Raw genomic sequence first — 21,307 nt, 5'->3', positions numbered from 1 at the left:
CATTGTAGTTGATGACATAATTTTGTCACTGAGGTCTGGAGCGCTATATAGAAGAGGCTTCAGGGGACCAGGTGCACATATGTGAGAGGTAAAAGGAAAGTATTTCACCATATTCCTTACCCCCTAAATGTAATGCGCATTTAACCCTTGCAGCACACGGGGGACCCACTTCCAGGATAGTTTTTCAGTAATTCCCAAATTTGATCTTTAAGATTTTTGAATTGCATATCAACATTAAAATACATCTGACAGTTTGTCAAGATTGCTACATAGTTACATAGTTAGTCTGGCTGAAAAAAGACAAGTCCATCCAGTTCAACCATTAAAAAAAAAAAAATATATATATAATCCTATACACACAGTTGATCCAGAGGAAGGCAAAACGAACCCAGCAAAGCATGGTCCAATTTGCTCCTGCAGGGGAAAAGTTTCCTTCCTGATCTCCCGAGAGGCAATCAGATATTCCCTGGATCAACTTTACCTATAAATCTTAGTATCCAGTTATATTCTGTGTATCCAAGAAAGAATCCAGGCCTTTTTTAAAGCAACACACTGAGCTGGCCAGAACCAACTCTTGAGGGAGTCTATTCCACATTTTCACAGCTCTCACTGTGAAGAAACTTTTTACATGTTTGGAGATTAAATTTCTTTTCCTCCAGATATAAAGAGTGCCCCCTTGTCCTCTGTGATGACCTCAGGGTGAATAACTCTACACCGAGTTCACTATATGAATCACTGAGGTATTTATACATATTGATCATATCCCCCTTAATCTCCTCTTCTCAAGAAAAAATAAATTCAGTTCCTCTAACCTTTCCTCATAGCTGAGCTCCTCCATGCCTCTTATCAGTTTGGATGCCTTTCTCTGTACTTTCTCCAGTTCCCCAATGTTCTTTTTGTTAATTGATGCCCAAAACTGAACTGCATATTCCAGATGAGGAATTACTAATGATTTGTACAGGGGTAATATGATATCTCTCTCTCTGGAGTCTATACCTCTTTTAATACAAGAGAGGATTTTGCTCGCTTTAAAAACCGCAGCTTGGCATTGCATGCCAATATTAAGCTTGCGATCTACCAGAACTCCCAGATCCTTCTCCACCATTGATTCTCCCAGTTGTACCCCCCCTAGTATGTATGATGCATGCATATTCTTAGCCCCCAAGTGCATAACATTACATTTATCAACATTAAACCTCATTTGCCACATAGTTGCCTAATTAAACAGTATATTGAAATTGGCTTGTAAATTGGAGACATCCTGTAAGGACGTTATTCCACTGCACAGCTTGAAGACTGCAAAGACTGAAATGGTATTTTTAATCCCAGGCCCTATATTGTTTATAAATATATTAACAAGTAAGGGTTCCAACACTGAACCTTGGAGTACACCACTAACAACCCTCGACTATTCAGAGTATGAATCATTAACCACTACTCTCTGAATACAATCTTTTAGCCAGTTTTCTATCCATTTATATATGGATTTTTCCAAGCCTGTAGACTTTACCTTACACATTAGATGTGTGTGGGGACATGACCTTCAATTGTCTTCAAGAATGACCTGGGAACTACTGACTGGCCATTCTAATGAAACTATGGGTGGAAAGACAGGCAAACCTACTATCAAATATATCAGGAAGTGCTAGAATTAATATATTTTAGACCAAGGGTTTAGGAGGGTCCAAGGATACACTGGAGGACATTTAAGGGTAGCTGCAGAGCTTGCATTTTAAAAATGAAATCCAGCCTTTCTCACCTCTTACACCAAGGGGAAAGCCCTGAAACTAGTTTTAGGTCTCAGGGAACCCCTAAAAATTATTATATTTATAGATCACAAAGTCAGTAAGTTGTAGATATAAGAACAAAAAAAGATATGCAGCATATTTGGAATATATATACCTAGAATGTTTTCAGTAATAATCATGAAATCTAATAAATACTAATGGCAAAAAATAAATAAAGGTAGACAATGAAAACTGTATTGTCTTTTCCAGTGTTAGTTGAAACATTCATGCCTACATACAGTGCAGAGCTCCTTCATAATGGTGGTCAGTTGATAGGTTGGTGGTTAGTGGGAATGTAAACCCTATAGATTAGTGGTCACAGTGAGAATGGGGCCCTTACAGTGATTGTTAGTTGAAACAATATCTCCTTACGTTAATGGCCACTGGTCACACACTAGTGAATGACATTGATGCCAGAACTATGCAATCACTAATAAGCAGGAGACAAATCTACCACAGCCCACTGATCAAGGTGCTCCTAGCAACTTCTGGAGGTAGACTAGGGTACTGAAGAACTGTAATGTACTGAAAAAGGACAATTAAATCACTATGTCTCTAACTGCTAGGTGTACTTTAACAAATGAATTCCTGATATATTTTACTAAACAAGAAAGACATACCTCTTGTCTTCAGATTCTAGTATCTTAAACAATTCTTTAAAATATTCTGGTACTCGAACAATCACATTTTCTGATGAATCAATATCTTTAAGATGTGGATGCACCTTGAAGTCAATGACTTTCTTCAAGTAGCTAACCCAATCAAACTGTAAAAACAGAAAAGGTCAAGCAATTAACTCATGTTTCATTTAGAGGTCTTTTTTTCAAACTATGCTTTTTCCATGCAATAGTGAAACCCACTACCACTCAAGTGATACATAGTTTGATTTACTAAAATTGTAAAGTTCAAAATCTGGTGCAGCTGTCCAAAGAAACCAATCAGCTTTCAGGTTTTTTTTTGTCAAAGCTTATTTAAACAAGATGAAGTTAGAAGCTGATTGGTTACCATGCAGAGCTGCACCAGATCTTCCACTCTCCAGTTTTAGTAAATCAAACCCACTGTGTTTATTTGAATGTCCTTAAAGCAGACTCCCATACATAGTAGGCATCTAAAGGTACCTGCATACATGGTCAGAAATAATGTAAAGCTCCCTAAAGCCTGGTTCCTAAAGTCACCCTAGGTCCCTTGGTCTTTCAATGGCTTACTATTGGACAGTCATTGTAATGGGCAGTTTCAACAAAAACAGACTAGGATAAATAATAAATCACAAGGGTGATATGTACAGTCCAGTATTCCATGGCAATCAATCTCAAATCATCCCATACCCGATCATATTATAGTAGTCTGATATATGATTGACTGTTGTGGGTTGTCCAGCTCTGCACACCATCATTTCTCTTAGGCTGGATGGCTTTATTGAATTATCCCTAACCGCATGATATCTAATGGTATTTACTGAGCCTATTGCCTGCAGCACTGATCAAGGGACTTTAATCCAACAGGGCAGTTGAACAGAAGTCGATTGGTAGATCAACTTTTGTTCAATGACAATGACCACTATGGATTCAAATTCGGCCAGTTTCCGCTAAACTGGCTGAATTTTGATCCATGTATGGACAGGTATAGTCATTAGTAAATCCACAGGAGATAGCACAGAGATTATAAAATCATATTGCAATGTGTATGCTCAGCTTTAGACTGTTTACAAGTAGTTAGACCTGTGTCTATAAATGCCTATCAATCTGTATCTGTCACCATCTCTGTCCATTATTGTCAGAGTTTGACTATCTGTCACAGTCTATGTCAATCAGTTTGTGTCAATGTCAGGGTTAATTAATAGTTATAATATTTCCAGTGTAGTACATTATTAAGGATTTACCATTTACCTTAAGGGCCCTTTCACATGGGTGGATGGATTGGGTCCGCCGGTGCATTTTTCAGGCGGACTCCAATCGGACCACCCATTGTTTCTTATGGGGAGGCGGATGAAAAAGGAAATGTGTCCATTTACACCTGCCTTCATCCAATCTAAAATACAGATGTGTGGGGATCCGTTCCTCATCCGTCTAGCGGATCAGATGGCAGTTGGATGTAAATGGATAGGCAGTCCGTTTACATTCAGTCACGCCTTTTAGAACAGCAGGCTGTGTCCGTGTCTGCTATACACAAGGGAAGTGGACACGGACCTGCTATCCACTTGTTCAGAGGGGATCAGCAGACAGATACCCTGCTGAGCAGGCGGATCCATTTGGCAGAGTCCGCCGGTGTGAAAGGGCCCTTAATGTATACATGCACCTGTCCTATTCTTTTTTTGCTTTTATATTGTCACAGATTTCCCAAATGATCCCCAATATTTTGAATTCACCATATCAAACAATGTTATATAAATAAATGTGTTAAAGGAACAAACAGAATAAACAATAATTAAAAGAGTACAATAAAAATGGCATACAGAAACAGACCTGTGGGATCATGGCACTCATTTCTGAGATGTTCATCTTATTGTACATAGATTCGCTTGTCCTGTTTTCATGAGGTACAGTTATCTGTAAAAGGAAAAACATGTTGAATGGAAACAACCATATTATAAAATATTAATATCCTTTATAAAGTATTGTGAATACAGCCCTTAGTTACTGAATTTGCATAGCCCTATCTAGGGCAGTCATTGCCCAGCTCCTCTTAAATTTACTGGTTGCTAACAACGATCTAGCATTATGGATTTGGTCACTAGATTTGACTACTGACCAGGTTTGGCAAAAACCTGACATCAGCTTAAAACTACATGGCTGTCAAAAAGCTGTTAACAGGTATGAGGTGCAGGTACCTGCACGTACCTGTAACAGCTTGCTTATCATGACCCTATTGGTCAGTGGGGCAGCCCATCATAGTAATGGGCAACTAGGAAAGTGTGGAAGGTAAACAGGTGTTTTAAAACCACCAGATTAGAAGAGCCTATCATATGACCATGGCAGCAAGGACATGGAGACTGACTGCTGCATATAGTTGTAGGCACTACAGATGTTACACTCTGTTCAATCTTTTGCAGAATTTTTTGTACAATTGCCTTTAAATTTACCAATGCTATGAAATAAAGGGTCCTTCCTAAACTATAAATCAATTTGTATCTAATCAGGAATGCACTTACACAATAATGGCTTTGGTAGCTCTAAAGTGAATTTTAGAGTCAGATTGAGCTTAAAAGAGAAGTTCAGGATTGTTAAAAAAAACAAAAAGCATACTCACCACGGTCTGATGCTGCATCTGTCCCTTGCCACTTCTAAGACTGAGAACTGAGCAATCAAAGACTGCTGATCAGTCTTCAGTCTGCAGAGAGCTGGTGACTACCAATCTGCAGCACCAGGCTCTCAGTGGCTAGCTGAGAGCCTGTGTCAGCTGTCGGTCCTGGCATCTGGGTGGATTGCGACATTAACTTCCCTAGCGGTATTCCCAAGTGTAGCTCGGGGTAAAGTTTCAGTACCAAAAGCGGTAACCCCGAGCTACACTCGGGCTCACCATGCGGCGTTGCTCAGGGATTCCCTGCAGCGCTTACCTTGTCCTCCGGCCATCTCCTCCAGCCGATTCCAGCATCCGGCTTCCGTGTTCTGGTCCCGACGTACGGGACGTACGGGGGCCAGAACGGCGGCAAATTTAAAAATTTTTAGAAAATGTTATTTTCTAATAAATGAATTTGATATAGTAAAACATTACTGTTTCAAACCATTTCACATACATTTTGTCCCGAGTGCTTTGTCCTGTGCCCTGCCTGCATTTTGACTGTTCTTTCTGCCTGGAAATTTAGAAAAGTTCATGGCGTCCAAAAAGCGTCCCTTTAGGTCAAAAGCGGTTTTAGACCAGCTAGAGAACAGCGATAGTAAATGAGAACTACTTGCAGAATTGAGTGATAATGATTTGTGGGGAAATTCGTCATCAGACACTGAAAACGATTTTGAGACTTTGCTCAGCGATGTGCAAACTTGGCACTATATTTCAAATTTCAGTGTTTTTGGTTTGATTATATTATTGAATTAAATTTATTATTATTATATTATTATTTTTATGATTATTTATTAAATTATAATTTATGATTTTGTGTTTCAAGTTTTATCCTACCCGGAATGTTTACTAGACTCTTGTTGGGACATATTTCAGTGAGTTATTCCTAAAAATTACAGACCTACAATAAAAAAAATACATATTTCCATGCAAAAAAATGTACCGCTTTCAGAACAGAAATATGGACATAATCAGACCGCTAGGGAGGTTAAAGTAGGAATCTCTTGAGAGTCTGGAACAGCTCTGTGAGGTCAGCCGAGAGAGGGCTGTAGCCTGCTGGTGGCTGAAAACAGGTCATAGGAGTGCAGAATGAAGTGCACTCCTGTGATCCCCAGGATAAGTAGGGCCAAAAGAGCTTTGGCCCTACTTCTCTTTTAAGTGCCTCACAAAAGCAAATAGCTTTTCTTACATGTAAAACTAGCACATAAAACTGGCACAAATATCTGAATCTGTATTAAAATAAGCCTATAATAACTGCCTGCATGAAAAACTGGGAGAGGGAGGAGCGGCACTAAGAGCCAATCACGTCCTGCTGCCGAGAACATGTGCTGATCAGAGGAAATGTAAAACAAGCTGAGGGTGACCTCTATAGTATGCTGCTTTTCCTTAATTGCCCAATCAGAAGGCAGGGCATGTTTTCTTAAACAGAATGTGATGCTAGTGCATTGGAGTGCAAGGACCTGGCAAAATGTATGGCTCAAATTGCACCGCACAGAAATCGCATGTAATTTGCACAGGAATGCAGTGTGAACCTGGCACTAAAAAGGAAAATGAAATTCAGAGAAACACAAAATATGCTGCTGACCCCCCTATTTACTTTCTTAATTTATATAACTATGATTACTGATATTTCCAAATTTTTTAATCCCTAAAATAAAATATAAACTACAATTAAATCCAGTCAATATTACATATATTTACTATATCTTGCATTTAATGAGCGCCAATGCTTTTACCCCATTAATTATAAAAACACGTGTAGCTATGAGAGCTAGAATATTCATTAAAAAATCATACTATGATTACGCTGAACCCAAAATGGACTGTTACATGTATACTTTTTCACATTTAAAAAAATTGCAAATGAATCTAGGCTTTAAACCTGCCTTCTGGAGCATGAAAATCAAACTAATTGGTATCTGGACTCATAAGAGGAACATAAGAAGGCACTTATGGGCATAAAATGCATTATTATATTCTTATGAGGGAGGAGGTACAGTTCATTTTTCCTGAGTGACCTCTAAGTAATGTATTTTTTTATGTCTTTAGCAGAATAGCTTTTCATACAGAATCAGCACCTCCCCAAATGTTTCTTAATAACTTTTAAAACCAGTTTATAAATAGGAATGCCTGAACCAACATTTAATCTTAACTCCAGGCAGTTATTAAAACCACCATTTAATCCAATTATGGATTCTTTAAAAATAATTAAATGTGCTGTTATGCACCTCTGACAAAAGGATATGAATCTGTACGGATATGAGCCTACCATAATCCCCTATACAGAAAGACTGAGACTAGGGAAAAATGGGCCATCATTAATTCATCAGGATCTGCTTCACTGTGTTTTGATGACAGGAAAACTACCGATGAGAAATGGTCGCTCAGTTTGTCTCTCCTCCTTCCTTGTTCATTTACAGGCTGAGAAAGGCCTTAGAAAATTGTGTCTTTTTTTATTGCATTGCAGTCTGCAGAGAGCTATCAAGAAGTATAGGGCCTGACTGTGCTGTCTTGCAGGGGTGTCTAGAACACAAGACAGTCATCATAGAATTACACATATGTGGCAGCTATAATTTTTCTTGTATGTAGACATTTCAGCTGTGTGTTTAATCATTTGCCTGGAGTTGTTTTTATGACACTGGAGAATGAGTGAGATTGCTTAAAGGGTCAATCCAACAAAAAAACATATTTCACCTTTTGCACGATGGTATGATAACAGCAGTGTCAGATCCCAGATACTGCCACAAATATGTGATTAACACTGGGTCACTCACTAACCTGCAGGCATGCACTGGGACAAAAAATAGGCCTGGGAATTTGAGACTGAGCAGCCTGGGTGGCGGTGGGGGCGGTCACAGGGGCAGTCATGGGGGTGGTTCATGACGGGACTACACTTTCACAACACACAAAAGGAAATGCAGCTAGCCACTCACAGGTAAAAGTGAATAATATTGATGCCGCACTTTTTCAAAATCAATAAACATTACACATGCAATCATAAAAACAACAAATATAATAGTAATTAAAGTTCGTGAGTCATCTCAGTTATGTATAAAACATAATTAATATTGTGACATCCTCTTCTTAAACATATATCCATGTTCTTATGAAAACATGCACATCTTCATATTTCAATATCTGCGTTCCTTCAACAAACACCACAATTGTGCCCTCACATGAACAATTTGACCTCACATATAATGCTTGGTCATAATGCGCTTATGTCCCTTTAATGGCCTAGGATGACAATGAATCATTTAAAGGAATCTTCTTTCTAAATAAACAGATCACCTTCTCCACACTCCTTCTACTATTCCTGCATCCATAGCTCTCCTGGGTCGGTCACCGCCGAGTGCCTCACTTCCCTGAAGAAATTGTCCAGGCAAGGGCACAATTGTGGTGTTTGGTGAAGGAGCATAGATATTGGAATATGAAGATGTGCATGTTTTCATAAGAACACGGATATACAGTTGTGTTTAAAATAATAGCAGTCAGACATCACTAACCTGATCAATCACTGTTTTTGGTAGAAATGATATTTCTACATGGCAAATAATTTACTAGCAGGTGTAGTAGAGTAATAGAAATCCAACAGACCCAACAGTCATGACATGCATGCTGCTGATTCTGTGTAATTGAATCACTAATTGAAAGGGGCATGTTCAAAATAATAGCAGTGTGGAGTTCTATTAGTGAGGTCATTCATTCTTTGAAAAACAGGTGGCAATTATTACCCTTATTTAAGGAAGGAAGGCAGCAAATGTTGTATATAATGTTGTATATAATGTCTGAGGAAAATGGGTTGTTCCAGACATTGTTCAGAAGAACAGCGTACCTTGATTAAAAAGTTGATTGGAGAGGGGAAAACATATAAAGAAGTGCAGAAAATGATAGGCTGCTCAGCTAAAATGATCGCAAATGCTTTAAAATGGCAACCAAAACCTGAAAGACGTGGAAGAAAGTGAAAAACTACCATTTGAATGGATAGAAGAATAGCCAAAATGGCAAGGACTCAGCCAACAATCAGCTCCAGGAAGATCAAAGAAGGTGTAAAGTTACCTGTGAGTACTGTTACAATTAGAAGACGCCTATGTGAAGCCAAGCTATCTGCAAGAAGCCCCCGCAAAGTCCCACTGTTGAAAAAAAGACGTGTGCTGAAGAGGTTACAATTTGCCAAAGAGCACATTGAATGGTCTAAAAAGAAATGGCGCAACATTTTGTGGACTGATGAAAGTAAGATTGTTCTTTTTGGGTCTAGTGGCCGGAGACAGTTTGTCAGACGACCCTTAAACACTGATTTCAAGCCACAGTACACTGTGAAGACAGTGAATCATGGTTGCGCAAGCATCATGATATGGGGATGTTTCTCATACTACGGTGTTGGGCCTATTTATCGCATACCAGGGATCATGGATCAGTTTGAATACATCAGAATACTTGAAGAGGTCATGCTGCCTTATGCTGAAGAGGAAATGCCCTTGAAATAGGTATTCCAACAAGACAACAACCCCAAACACACCAGTAAACGTGCAACATCTTGGTTCCAGACCAACAAGATTGACGTTATGGAGTGGCCAGCCCAATCCCCGGATCTTAATCCAATAGAAAACTTGTGGGGTGACATCAAAAATACAGTTTCTGAGGTAAAACCAAGAAATAGAGAAGAACTGGGGAATGTAGTCCAATCATCCTGGGCTGGAATACCTGTTCACAGGTGCCAGAAGTTGGCTGACTCCATGCAACACAGATGTACAGCAGTTCTCAGAAACAGTGCTTATACAGCTAAATATTAATTAAATGATTCAAAGGAAAGCAAAATCTTCAAACATTTTTCAGTTTTTTATAGTGAATGTTTGAGTTTGTAAAGAAGAATACAAACACTGCTATTTTTTTGAACAGTCTAATATTCACTTTTCTTCAGTTTTGTTAGATGAACAACACAAATTTGATCTATTTTTCTTCATGTTTTGATTCGGAATAGAATGTGTAGTGTTCCCAATGCATTTGTGTGTATGGAAATAAAAGCTATTAGAAGGATTTTGAGCTTTATTCACTTTTTTCAACACACTGCTATTATTTGGAACACAACTGTATGTTTAAGAGGAGGATGTCACAATATTAATTATGTTTTATACATAACTGAGAGGACTCACAAACTTTAATTCCTATTATATTTATTGTTTTTATGATTGCATGTATAATGTTTATTGATTTTTAAGATGCGCGGCATCATTATTATTCACTTTTATGTTTGGGCACATTGATATGGATATGTGTATACAGTATGTGAGCTGCTTCTGTATTGAACTGTTGTTTTTCTGTTGTTCTGTTTGGCTGTTCACAAGATTTTTGGTTGTTATACAGGGTTTGGGAGCTACTACTTTAGAAAAGGTTTTGGAAACTAGTTACCAAATCCTGCAGTTCCCTTTTAAAAACTTCTAAAGTAGTGGTTAGAAAGCATTACTCAAGGTGATTGTGGCTGTATTAGTGCACTTGCGACAGAAACAATTGAGTAATGTCCGTGATACTTTTTAATTTGTACTAACATACAATTTTGAGGACAAGCTTTTGGGGTATGTCCCCTTCTTTAAGGTCCAAGCAGTACCACTTCACAAAGTTTTTGCAGAATGTTAAAAGAAACAATCTCTGTGGGTGGGGGTGGGGGAGAACAAACAAAAAAAACAGAAAAAACCACACACAAAAAGATGTACACAGCAATGGTTATAAAGCTATGATTAGACTAGAGATAAGACAAAGCAAAAGCAAAGACTGGGGGGGGGAGGGGGGTGGAACAACAGTCACCGAGGGGGTCGTAAAACTGTTGGATAATGAATGAGGAAATCCAATGTCCAAATTAACGCCATTATCTTTTGTATCAAATAGAAATATCATTCTTAGTTCAAAAGTTTTCCTTTCCTGGATAGTTTTGAAATTTCATTTAAGAGCTAAGATATTGAGGTCTTCCATAGTGTGGTCCAGTTGTGAGAAATAGTGTCCCACAGGTGTGCACAAGTCATCTTCTTTATGTTCCTTGATGGATTCACACAACCGGTCACAGCTGCAGCAGCAGACACAATCTTAGTATGAAAGTACTGTACATATTAATCAATCTGGCGATGCTTTTCTGGTTTTAAAGTGGTAAAATGGACAGCCAAGATCTGCCTTCACTTTCTGAAAGGGGAATCCTTTCTTGTACAGTTGTCACTGGAACAGATGTCTCATAGGAAGATCTTCCCTCACCTCCTGTTCTGTGGTGACAATTTGGATTTCTCAATACTATCTCTACCTATGACAATGTTTACCAGGACAGGTTGTCATAGGGACAACCATTCTCTTCTCTTTCTAAAACATTGCACACACTTTAGGAATTCTTTACTGTATTTTTTATTTAGCAGGAATATTTTATAAAATCTGTTTTGTGATGACTTACCTGAGCAAGTTTTGTTTCCAGGTCAATCAAAGCCTTCATATCATTTTCTGCCCTTGTTTTGTTGGCACCAAGAAAAACAGATACATCAACCATGAAACTGAATAAGGATTCTCTGTACTGTAGAAGGAAAATTATGTAAATGTGACATATATTAAAGATGTTCTTTAGACGAAATAGATGTTTAAAATTCATATAGCAGACATTTATTGGCTCAATACTTTTCAATATTTATTGGCTCAGTACAATTCTCCATCCAGACTTTGCTGTCATGAATCCGGTGAACTGAGAACCCCTGCTTGTGATGCAGCAGAACCATTTTCAAATACGACCACAGCAGGAAAAATCCCACAAAATTTGCTGCAATGCAGTTTTGTGGAATTTTGAGCACCCAGTTTTCCAAAACATACATTCTTAGGGTTCATTTACACTTGCTTCGACTTCAACACACATTAAAATCGCCTACCACTTCAACATGCTTTTATGATTTGTTTGTGATGCTCCAGCGATGCTTTGCTGATGCTTCAGTGATGATTCCATGATGCTTCAATGATGCTTCGATAATGCTTTTTTGAAGCTTTAATGAAGCTTGGCAAATTCCCTGTTTGTGTGTTGATTTTTTACTTGTTTTAATGAGGCCCATTAGAACCCAGCTCAGTAGTACACCCAATCAGAAGATTCCCATCTCATTAGTACCCCTGTTCAGCAGATCTCAGCTCATTGGTACCCTCATTCAGCAGATCCCTAGCTTATTAGCACCCTTGTTCAGCAGATCCCTTGCTCAGTAGTACTCCCAGCACTGCTGATGTCCCACTCAGTAGTAACCTCTAACTCTGCTGATCTTCCACTCAGTAGCAACCCCCAGCTCTGCTAATCCTCACTCAGTAGTAACCTCCAGCTCTGCTGATCTTCCACTCAGTAGCAACCCCCAGCTCTGCTGATCCCCACTCAGTAGTAACCTCCAGCTCTGCTGATCCCCCACTCAGTAGTAACCCTCAGCTCTGCTGATTCTCTGGTTTATTGTTCCTCCTTTCTTTCTGGTCCTTGCTTATCTCCCGCTATATTGCTCCTACGCTGCGCAGCATGTGTGGCATTGTTAGTTTCTCCTGCTCCAGTCCCCCAGTTCTGCTGATCCTCTGCCACTTAGTCCTATCTCTCCAGTCACCACTCACCTTCAGCTATAACATTCCCATGTTGTCCACCATGTGTGCCGTCTGCTCTGCTCTGGTCCGGACCTCCGGACCCCGCTTACCTTCCTGCTGCTTCATCCTGCACACCAGAAGTGACATCAGCACCAGGCACTCCCAGAATAAACACACATGAACCGGAAGTGACTGCTGATGACGTCTTACTGAGAGCCAGCTGTTGTCATACAATATCAGAAACACTCTAAAATATCATGGAAAGTCTTCCCAGAAGAATGGAGGCTGTTACAGCCACAAAGCGAGGGTAGGGAGAGTAAGTGTCAACATGCCTATGATGTGGAGTGGGATGTCTGAAAAGTGTATGACCTAGAAATATGTTACATTACTGCTGAAAGCATAATCTGTTACTCAGTGAACAGGGAGACAGAATACACAGACAGAATAGTCTTTTATATAACTTATATAAATATTGCATTGATTTCCAATATATTATTTTCCTCAGTAGTACACATATTTTGAAATAAAAGTCCATCAGTGGCTCTATTAGCTTTACATCTGGATGGAAATGTTCCCTTTTGGTTTCCCAGAGCATCCTGAGATATCTCAGAGCTGCATTACCTCCAAAACAAAGTGATGCTAAAGCTGAATAAGAACCTCTCAAAAAGCTCAAAAACGGTTTGAAGCACCAAGAAAGCAACATGGGATATTATTTTTGAAGCAAAGCAAAGGCAACATGTACACAAGACTGTAAGCTTACCATTTTATTTATTGACAGGGGCTTTGATTGGCATTCAGAGCACTTTAAAAAAGCATATTCGAAGCCACATTTTGAAGCCAGTGTAAACTAGCCCTTAGTGTTAAATGTACATAGGAGAAAATTAGAGATTCACTGATAGATTTATGGATATGGAGTGCTCATAATAGGAAATTGCTCACATGATATTTGAAACAGAAACAGGGCTTTGTTAGAGAACGAATAAACAAAACGAAATTAAACAAATTTCAACACAATTCGTTACTATTGTTATTATCCGAATCTTTGAATAACCAAAAATTTGTCCGAATTTAGATTCAGTCTGAAATTAATTGTACATGTCTACATGTTTGTATTGATATTACAATGCTGATGATATAAAATGAAAGTGTATACTGTGACCATAGATTTCCTTTAAATGATAAACACAGGTATATTTGTGCACTTACTGAGCAAACATATAAAAACACTTTTAATTGTGTATTCAACATACCAAATGGAATCAAACAAAAGAACTTCGCTGTTAGGTTTAACACTTATACACTTTAACCACTTCAATACTGGGCAACTTTACCTCCATCCTGCCCAAGCCAATTTTCAGCTTTCAGCGCTCCCACACTTTGAATGACAATTGCGAGCCACTGGGTTTTTTATTTTTGCTAAATAAATTAACCACTTCCATACCAGGCTCTTTTACCCCCTTCCTGCCCAGGCCAATTTGACAATTGCGCGGTCATACAACATTGTACCCAAACTAAAATGTTATCATTTTCTTCACACTAGAGCTTTATTTTGGTGGTATTTAATCACCATCGCAGTTTTTATTTTTTGCTAAATTAACAAAAAAATACCGAAAATTTTGAAAAAAAAAACACGTTTTTCTTTGTTTCTGTTATAAAAGTTTGCAAATAAATAATTGTTCTTCATAAATTTAGGCCAAGATGTATTCTACTACATGTGTTTGGTGAAAATAACCCAAATTAGGATGTATTTTTTAGTTTGAAGGAAAGTTATAGAGTTCACAAACTATGGTATAGATCTGAATATTGATTAATCCTGAAGTACTGACAGCCAATCTAATTTCTTGAGGTCCAAGAATGTCAGAAGTGGCAAAGTAGACAGTCCAACGTACTTCATAAGAGGCATGGCGAGTTTTTTGAAGTTGTATTTTTTTTTGTCATAATTTTTCGGAAAATGAAAAAATTTAAAAAATTATTTTCACTATTTTTTTTTTACATACTGTCACCAGTGCAGTACAGCATCATCATATAAGTGGCATGGCAGTGATCAGGGACACTGATTGGTGACAGTATGAAAAAAAAAAAAATATATATATATATATATATATATATATATATATATATATTTTTTTTTTTTTTTTTATTTCTAATTTTTTATAAAAAAAAATTTAAGATTTTTTTTTTCATATTTCACTATGTCCAAAGTAGTACAGTGTTACCATAGTAACATTGTACTACTTTGGGGAAGTGATCAGTATTTTTTTTTTTTTACACAATTTGCTGTAAGCAAGCATTTACCTGAATGACATCGATTCATTCAGGGTTTTTTTTTTTTTTTGTGCTTAGCTGTGATTTGGCCACAGCTAATCACATGACATGTGCATGTGATCGCTGTGACCATTCACAGCTAGACACTAGTATACAATGGATGGCATGAATGAAGCCATCCATTGTATACAACTGTCATGTGACCTGCTGTGATTGGTCACAGCAGGTCACATGGTACCGGCAATGGGGGCCGGTACTCAGACCTGTCATCAGCCGTGTCCGAGGTACACGGCCGGTGACAGATCGCGCCGCTGCATGGCTCTGCAAGCGCGAAAACTGCGCATGCCCGGGAGGATGCCATATGGCATCCACCCAGAAATCTATGGCATTTTGCCGGCCGCCAAACGGCTATTGGCCAGGCGGCTATTGGTTAAAAGACCAAAAAAGTTTTTCTTCTGTTCTGTTATAAAAATTTTCAAATAAATAATTGTTCTTCATAAATTTAGGCCAGAATGTATGATGCTACATTTCTTTGGTGAAAATAACCAAAATCTGTGATATTATTTAGTCTGTAGGAAAGTTATAGAGTCCATAGACTATGGTATATGTCTGAAAATCGATCAATCCTGATGCCCTATCTCAATTCTTGAGGCCCAAAAATGTCAGGACAGGACAGATATCCCCCAAATGACTCCTTTTTGGAAAGTAGACAGTCTGAGGTATTTAGTAAGAGGCATGGCAAGTTTTTTTGAATTTGACTTTTTTTTGTCATAATTTTTTGGAAAATTAAGAAATTAAAAAAAAATTCACAATTTTTTTTTGTTACATACTATCATCATATAGCTGGTGTGACAGTGATCAGGGACACTGACTGGTGACAGTACAAATTTTTTTTTTTAATGTATTTATTTATTTAAATTACAATTTTTTCTTTTTTTATGATTTTTTTAATAACACACTGTGGCCACAGTAATATAATGTTACCATCGTAACATTGTACTACTCTGGGGAAGTGATCAGCATTTTTCTTTTTTTTTACACATTATGATTGCTTATAGCAATGAATTTCATTGCTATAAGCAAGCATTTTACTGAATGGCATTGATTCATTCCGTTTGTTTTGTTGTGATTAGCTGTGACTGGCTAATCACATGACACAGATGGGTTGTGATTAGCCCAGTCTGTACCATGTGATTACTGTAACCAATCACAACTAGGAACACAATTGTATGAAATGGATGGCATGAAAGGCAGCCATCCATTGTTTACAATTCTCATGTGACCTGCTGTGATTGGCCATGACAATAGTGACAGATCTCGCCAAGGCACTGCGGGCACGCATGAGGTGGCAATCTGGGAGGATGTCATATGACGTTCACTCGGATCGATGACAGTCCTGCTCGGCCGTCATTTTATTATAAGCTGGGCAGGAACTGGTTAAATACCTGTTAGTGTCAGTTCATACAGACGCGGTGTGGGATTCACCGTGAATTCTATGCTTTTCATGCACCGCATCAGAATTACACTCCGTTCATGCGAACCGCTGCGAGTGTCTATGTTAAATCAACGACCCCCCAAGAAAGGGCGCATGTGTGATTTGAGCCATACAAAATGAATGGCTATAATTGCACTGCAAAGAACCACATGTGATTTGAACAAGAATGTGTGTGATTCCTGTCTGAAACACGTGAGGTTTCCCTCACCGCAGTAGTGTGAACCAGCACTTAATCATTTATATTATTATTATTTATAATAAGAAGAATTTTATCATCATTATCAGTCATATTATTATTCTCTTGGAGTTGTAGTTTGATACAATTTATAGAACACGACAGTGGGTTTTACATATTGTAAGAAAAAAGTAACGATAAATAAATGACTACATTTAGATAAAAGACTTTCCAGGGATTTTAAACTGTACTTGCAGCACAATATATCCCTTATCCTTTGACAGTATTGACTAAGATATAAAGATCCTCCATCTTTTCCTTTCCTTCATCCTAGACCATTTGTCAACTACAAAGGAGTTTTTGAATGACTCTTACTAAGCTACAATGAACAAATGCAATCAGATAAAAGCAATCATGATTTATACAGTCATAAGGTTTGAAAGTTACTGTTGATTACAATGACTGGAAGTGCAAAAACTTTCAACTGCTATTAATCTTCTTCATCTATCAAATTAGCTGCATTTCAAATGGCAGAAGATTGTTCTCTTAAAGTAAAACTGTAATGTGTTTTTATTTTGAAAGAAAAAAAAAATGTGATCCCAAATGATCTATATATTGTATATTAAATTACTTTGGGTGCGCTGGGTGAAAAGACATGTTTAATCATTTATTAAAGTTGCATCAATCAGTAGAGCCATAGCAGTTGTTGCAAAACTTTACACTCCTGGCAGTAACCATAGTAGTAATTTCTGTGGAATTTTTATTGAAAGCATTGATAATACAATTTATACAATAAAGCACAGATGTGCTGATTTATTAAAACTGGAGCAAAAGTGAACTTTTTACACATAGCAAGCAATAAGGTCCCCTAAAATAACCCTGTCACTTCCTTAAAATAATCCAGGGAGCTGTACACTATAACAGAAAAAGGTGAATACATACTTCCTCAACAAACGCCGAGACCATTCTTTGCTCACTTACAGAGCTACAGGCACCACTGCTATGTGAGACATTCAGTGTGTTGGATAGAGTTGGTTAGAGTGTCCCCAATTGGGTGCCATGGTTTCTCCCACAGGCTACTGAGTTCCTAAAGGATTCAGCAGCCAGCAGGAGGAACCATGGCACCAAGCAGGGGACACTCTATGCGGCACACCTTGAAGTGTATTATCTGCTCAGCAAGCAGCTTTTACATTTTGTTTCTTAGGGTATCCATACATGGCCTTTTAAAGAGATTTGCCTATATTTATCTGCACTGGGATCCACTGAGCCATTTATCCACAACTATCATTTTATCGGGAAGCTCACACATTGAAAACTTGATTGCTTTTCTAAAAAGAGTAGGAAACAATCACCAAGGAATCAAGCATTCCTCTGGTTCTCACAAGGTATAGGTATAAAAACATAGCTCTTCACACATCTACTGACACAGGCAATCCACAGACCAGTTAAAGAAGAAATCCGGGAAAATATTTTTTTGGCATGTGCAGTGGAGCTGTGCCCGCACTGCGTGGATCAAATGCTTGTTTTGTGCTAGGGGAGAGGACACTAAAGATATACTCTACTCACCCACCGAACCTCCTTGCACAAGACCAGTCCTTTCAGGTCCTGCCCGCCCATGGCCCAGCAGTCTTGTAAAAGGACTGTTCTTGATGTCAGCATGCTTAATGCACGCTCCACAGACAAGAACAGTCCACTGCTGGACTGTGGGGAGCACAGTTTTCCATAGGATCAGCAGGTCAGGTGAGTATGGGCTTAGTTTTCACCCCCAGAAAAAACAAGCAGCAGATCAATACAGTGGGGGCACAACCCCACTGCATGATAAAAAAAAATTCTAACTGGAATTTTGCTTTAAATCAATTGCTAACATCAGACTGTTATAGCATAGTTCTATTAATCCACACACAGATGTGTGACAAACATCATAAACTTTCGACCAGAAACTTCACAGGTGTACCATGAGGAAGAAGCAACAACTTATAATGAAGTGCGTGGTATTTGACCCTGGTCAGCTGAGTCACTAGAGCCAACAAAGGAACTTATAACCAAGCCCACTTTCTATAAAAGGTTGGTGCTCATTGTTGGAGCTGTTAGGAAGAGCATTGGTACACCATTTGTGGCTTCCCATGTTTTTCTTAAATAATGGCTTGTTTCTTAGCTCTTCGAATGCCACAATTATATAACAAGATTTGACCTCTTCAGTGGGGTGCACTGCAAAACTCAAGTTCAAGAATTTTAAAAAGATTGAACTATTTGAAAACCAAACCTAAGCAACTTTACCGATCTTTAGTTTTGGACTGTTGACAGCAGCAGCCACCTTCAGCATGTCCAACTCAACTACACAAGACAATAGGAATGTCAGTAGGGGTAGTGGAGAACTTTCAAAAGTTGTTTTTCAGTCCCTACTTATATACATGGCTGTTTTACTTTTCTGCTTATGCAGAAATACTCTTTCTATGAATTGACAGGATTTGTGATGAGAGTTCCACCAAGTGAAGATTCATCTTTCAGCTGATGACATTCATTTGCATTTAGGTAGGTCATTACTTTTTCTCTAGAATATCTCTTTACTCATTTTTGACATGCAAAAAAAGTACCGCTTTGAGCACAGAAATATGGACATAATCAGACCGCTAGGGAGGTTAAATCCCCTTCTTTACCCAATCTGATGTTTGGTTTGAACTTCAGAAAGTCATCTTCACCACGTCTACATGCCTAAATGCTTTAAGTAGCTGGCATGTGATTGGCTGATTAGCAATTTGTGATACCTAGTAATTGAACAGGTGTACCTAATAAATGGCCGTTGAGTGTATACTTCTGAGATGAGCAACCAGTTTATGTCTGCTATATCAACACAAATCCTGTCCAACACTGTATTTCTTGTCTTTATTAAAATTACTAAGGCACTTTAAAGTAGTATTAAACCCTCTGCTTTCTTTGCAGCAATCTATTCTGGGCCATTAGGAAAATGCAGACCATATATTCTTTTTTTAATTCATGTCCCCAGTGACTTACAGTTATGTGCTGTAAAATCCATTACATCTGTGTCACTCAGTGCAGCATCCCCAAATATCTGGTCTAAGAGTGTGCTTTGAATCTGTAACAGCATTGTCACATGACTGGCTGCATTGGAACTACGGTTTCCATCATCCCTTGCACCATGTCAGTTTATACTGTGACACCTGAATCCTTGTATTCCACACACAATATCATTTAGAATACACACTGTATGTATGAGAGATCACTTCCAGAGTCTGGCAGGTACTTGCTATATGCAGGATGGATATCACTGGTTTAGAAGTCAAATCCTGAGATGTGGAGCAGGGTGTGGTTCACAGTCAGTGGCTTCAGAGTGGCTTATACTTATCATGCACAGCGCATTGGTATGTAAAGATGGGAGTGTGCTTGTTAGTTTCATAAAAACCCTCCACCACTACATAGTTGCATAGAAACACCAGTGACAGTATTTTAAGAAAAATATTATTACAAAGGCATAAACGGTTTCAAAAAAAGGACACAGCAAGAAAAAACCTAAAGGAGAAGTATGGGAATTAACAAAAAGAAATATTGTTATTCTCCTTTATGCTGCAGCATTAGTGTGATGCCTGCCGCTGTTCTACATCGGCTCTAAACCCAAGAAATGAGTGATCACATGACCACTGACCACTCAGTTCTTGGTCTCCTCAGAATGGAGAGCAGTCACTGTCAGTCACTGCTCTCCACTCTGCTGCTGCAGCGCTGGCTGGAGCACCAGGTGGAGAGCCAGAGACAGCTGTCAATTTGGCAGCTTCCAGAGCCTGGCTCCGTTACATCAGCTGATAGCAAGCAGTAGCCCACTATAAGCTGACTCTGAGTCACAGGAGCAAAAAAGTACATGCACTCCTGTGACCCAGAAGAGAAGTAAGTTCAAAAACATTTTCCATACTTCTTTCTTAACCGGATCATGATGCATGATAGGTTGTCCTATTTTGAATAACTCACAGACTAAATTTGAAGCCATTTGGAGCCCATGGATTTGTTTTATCTCACTTCCATGACCCTGGCAAAATTCTTAATGTCTTAGACCCTTTTTCCTCCCCTCTCATTTCCCTCTACTGCCCTTGCTTAAGTTGTTTGCTGAAGGTTATAGAAATATATTTTCACATTACATAGTGCTGTAGAAGAAACGCTTTAACTTTGTGTACAGAGGATAAAGAAGTTGGTTTTATTGACTTCCATATGCTTTTGTAAAACAGAACATGTATGCTCTTTCTAGAACCTTTTTATGTAAAAAAAAAAATTTGTAAACTTTCCATCACAGAAAAAAAGGATCTGATTTGAACACATCATTATCAGTATTAACATGTGCATCTTTACTTTTGGCTTATAAATATTTTATTTTACTGTATCTTTGATTGCCTAACCACAGAGTTTTTGACTGCAGCCAATAAAGAAGAACAATTATTTGACCTGTTATCTGCATGGTGCAAACATATGTTTATCAGATGTTATATTTCTTTAATGTTGTTTTAAAAGAAAGAAAAATTTAGCCTAGTTGTTCTCTAGACTGAGAATTAAGAGTAGAAATTCAAATTGGAAAAAAAAAGAACGATAGATAAAAAACAAATAAAACAGCATTCTACCTTTGTGCTGCAGCAAAGCCCACAGAAATAAAATTACTTCATTTGCTGCTAAACGGACTAGAAAAGGTTGATGGGACTTTTGCTTATGGGAGACAGAATGACCTTGCATTGTGCTTTTGAT

General features: G+C 38.3%; 1 protein-coding gene across 1 annotated transcript in view; it reads right to left on the bottom strand.

Annotated features, from left to right (window-relative positions):
* Positions 1-21,307, bottom strand: part of PHEX (phosphate regulating endopeptidase X-linked) — a 287,172-nt gene that overhangs the window by 132,528 nt on the left and 133,337 nt on the right. Inside the window, exons 7-9 of the mRNA XM_089656062.1 lie at positions 11,494-11,610; positions 4,250-4,333; positions 2,408-2,553 (exon numbers count right to left, since the gene is read on the bottom strand). Of these exons, the coding sequence (XP_089512188.1) occupies positions 2,408-2,553; positions 4,250-4,333; positions 11,494-11,610 (347 nt within the window). The remainder of the gene's footprint in view (positions 1-2,407; positions 2,554-4,249; positions 4,334-11,493; positions 11,611-21,307) is intronic.

Source organism: Staurois parvus, unplaced genomic scaffold (genome assembly GCF_062004578.1).
Source record: "Staurois parvus isolate SC_StPar_1 unplaced genomic scaffold, SC_StPar_1.0 ptg000884l, whole genome shotgun sequence".
Classification (NCBI taxonomy): domain Eukaryota; kingdom Metazoa; phylum Chordata; class Amphibia; order Anura; family Ranidae; genus Staurois; species Staurois parvus.
Note: the sequence above shows the minus strand (reverse complement) of the source record. Positions and strands in the feature narration are given on the sequence as shown.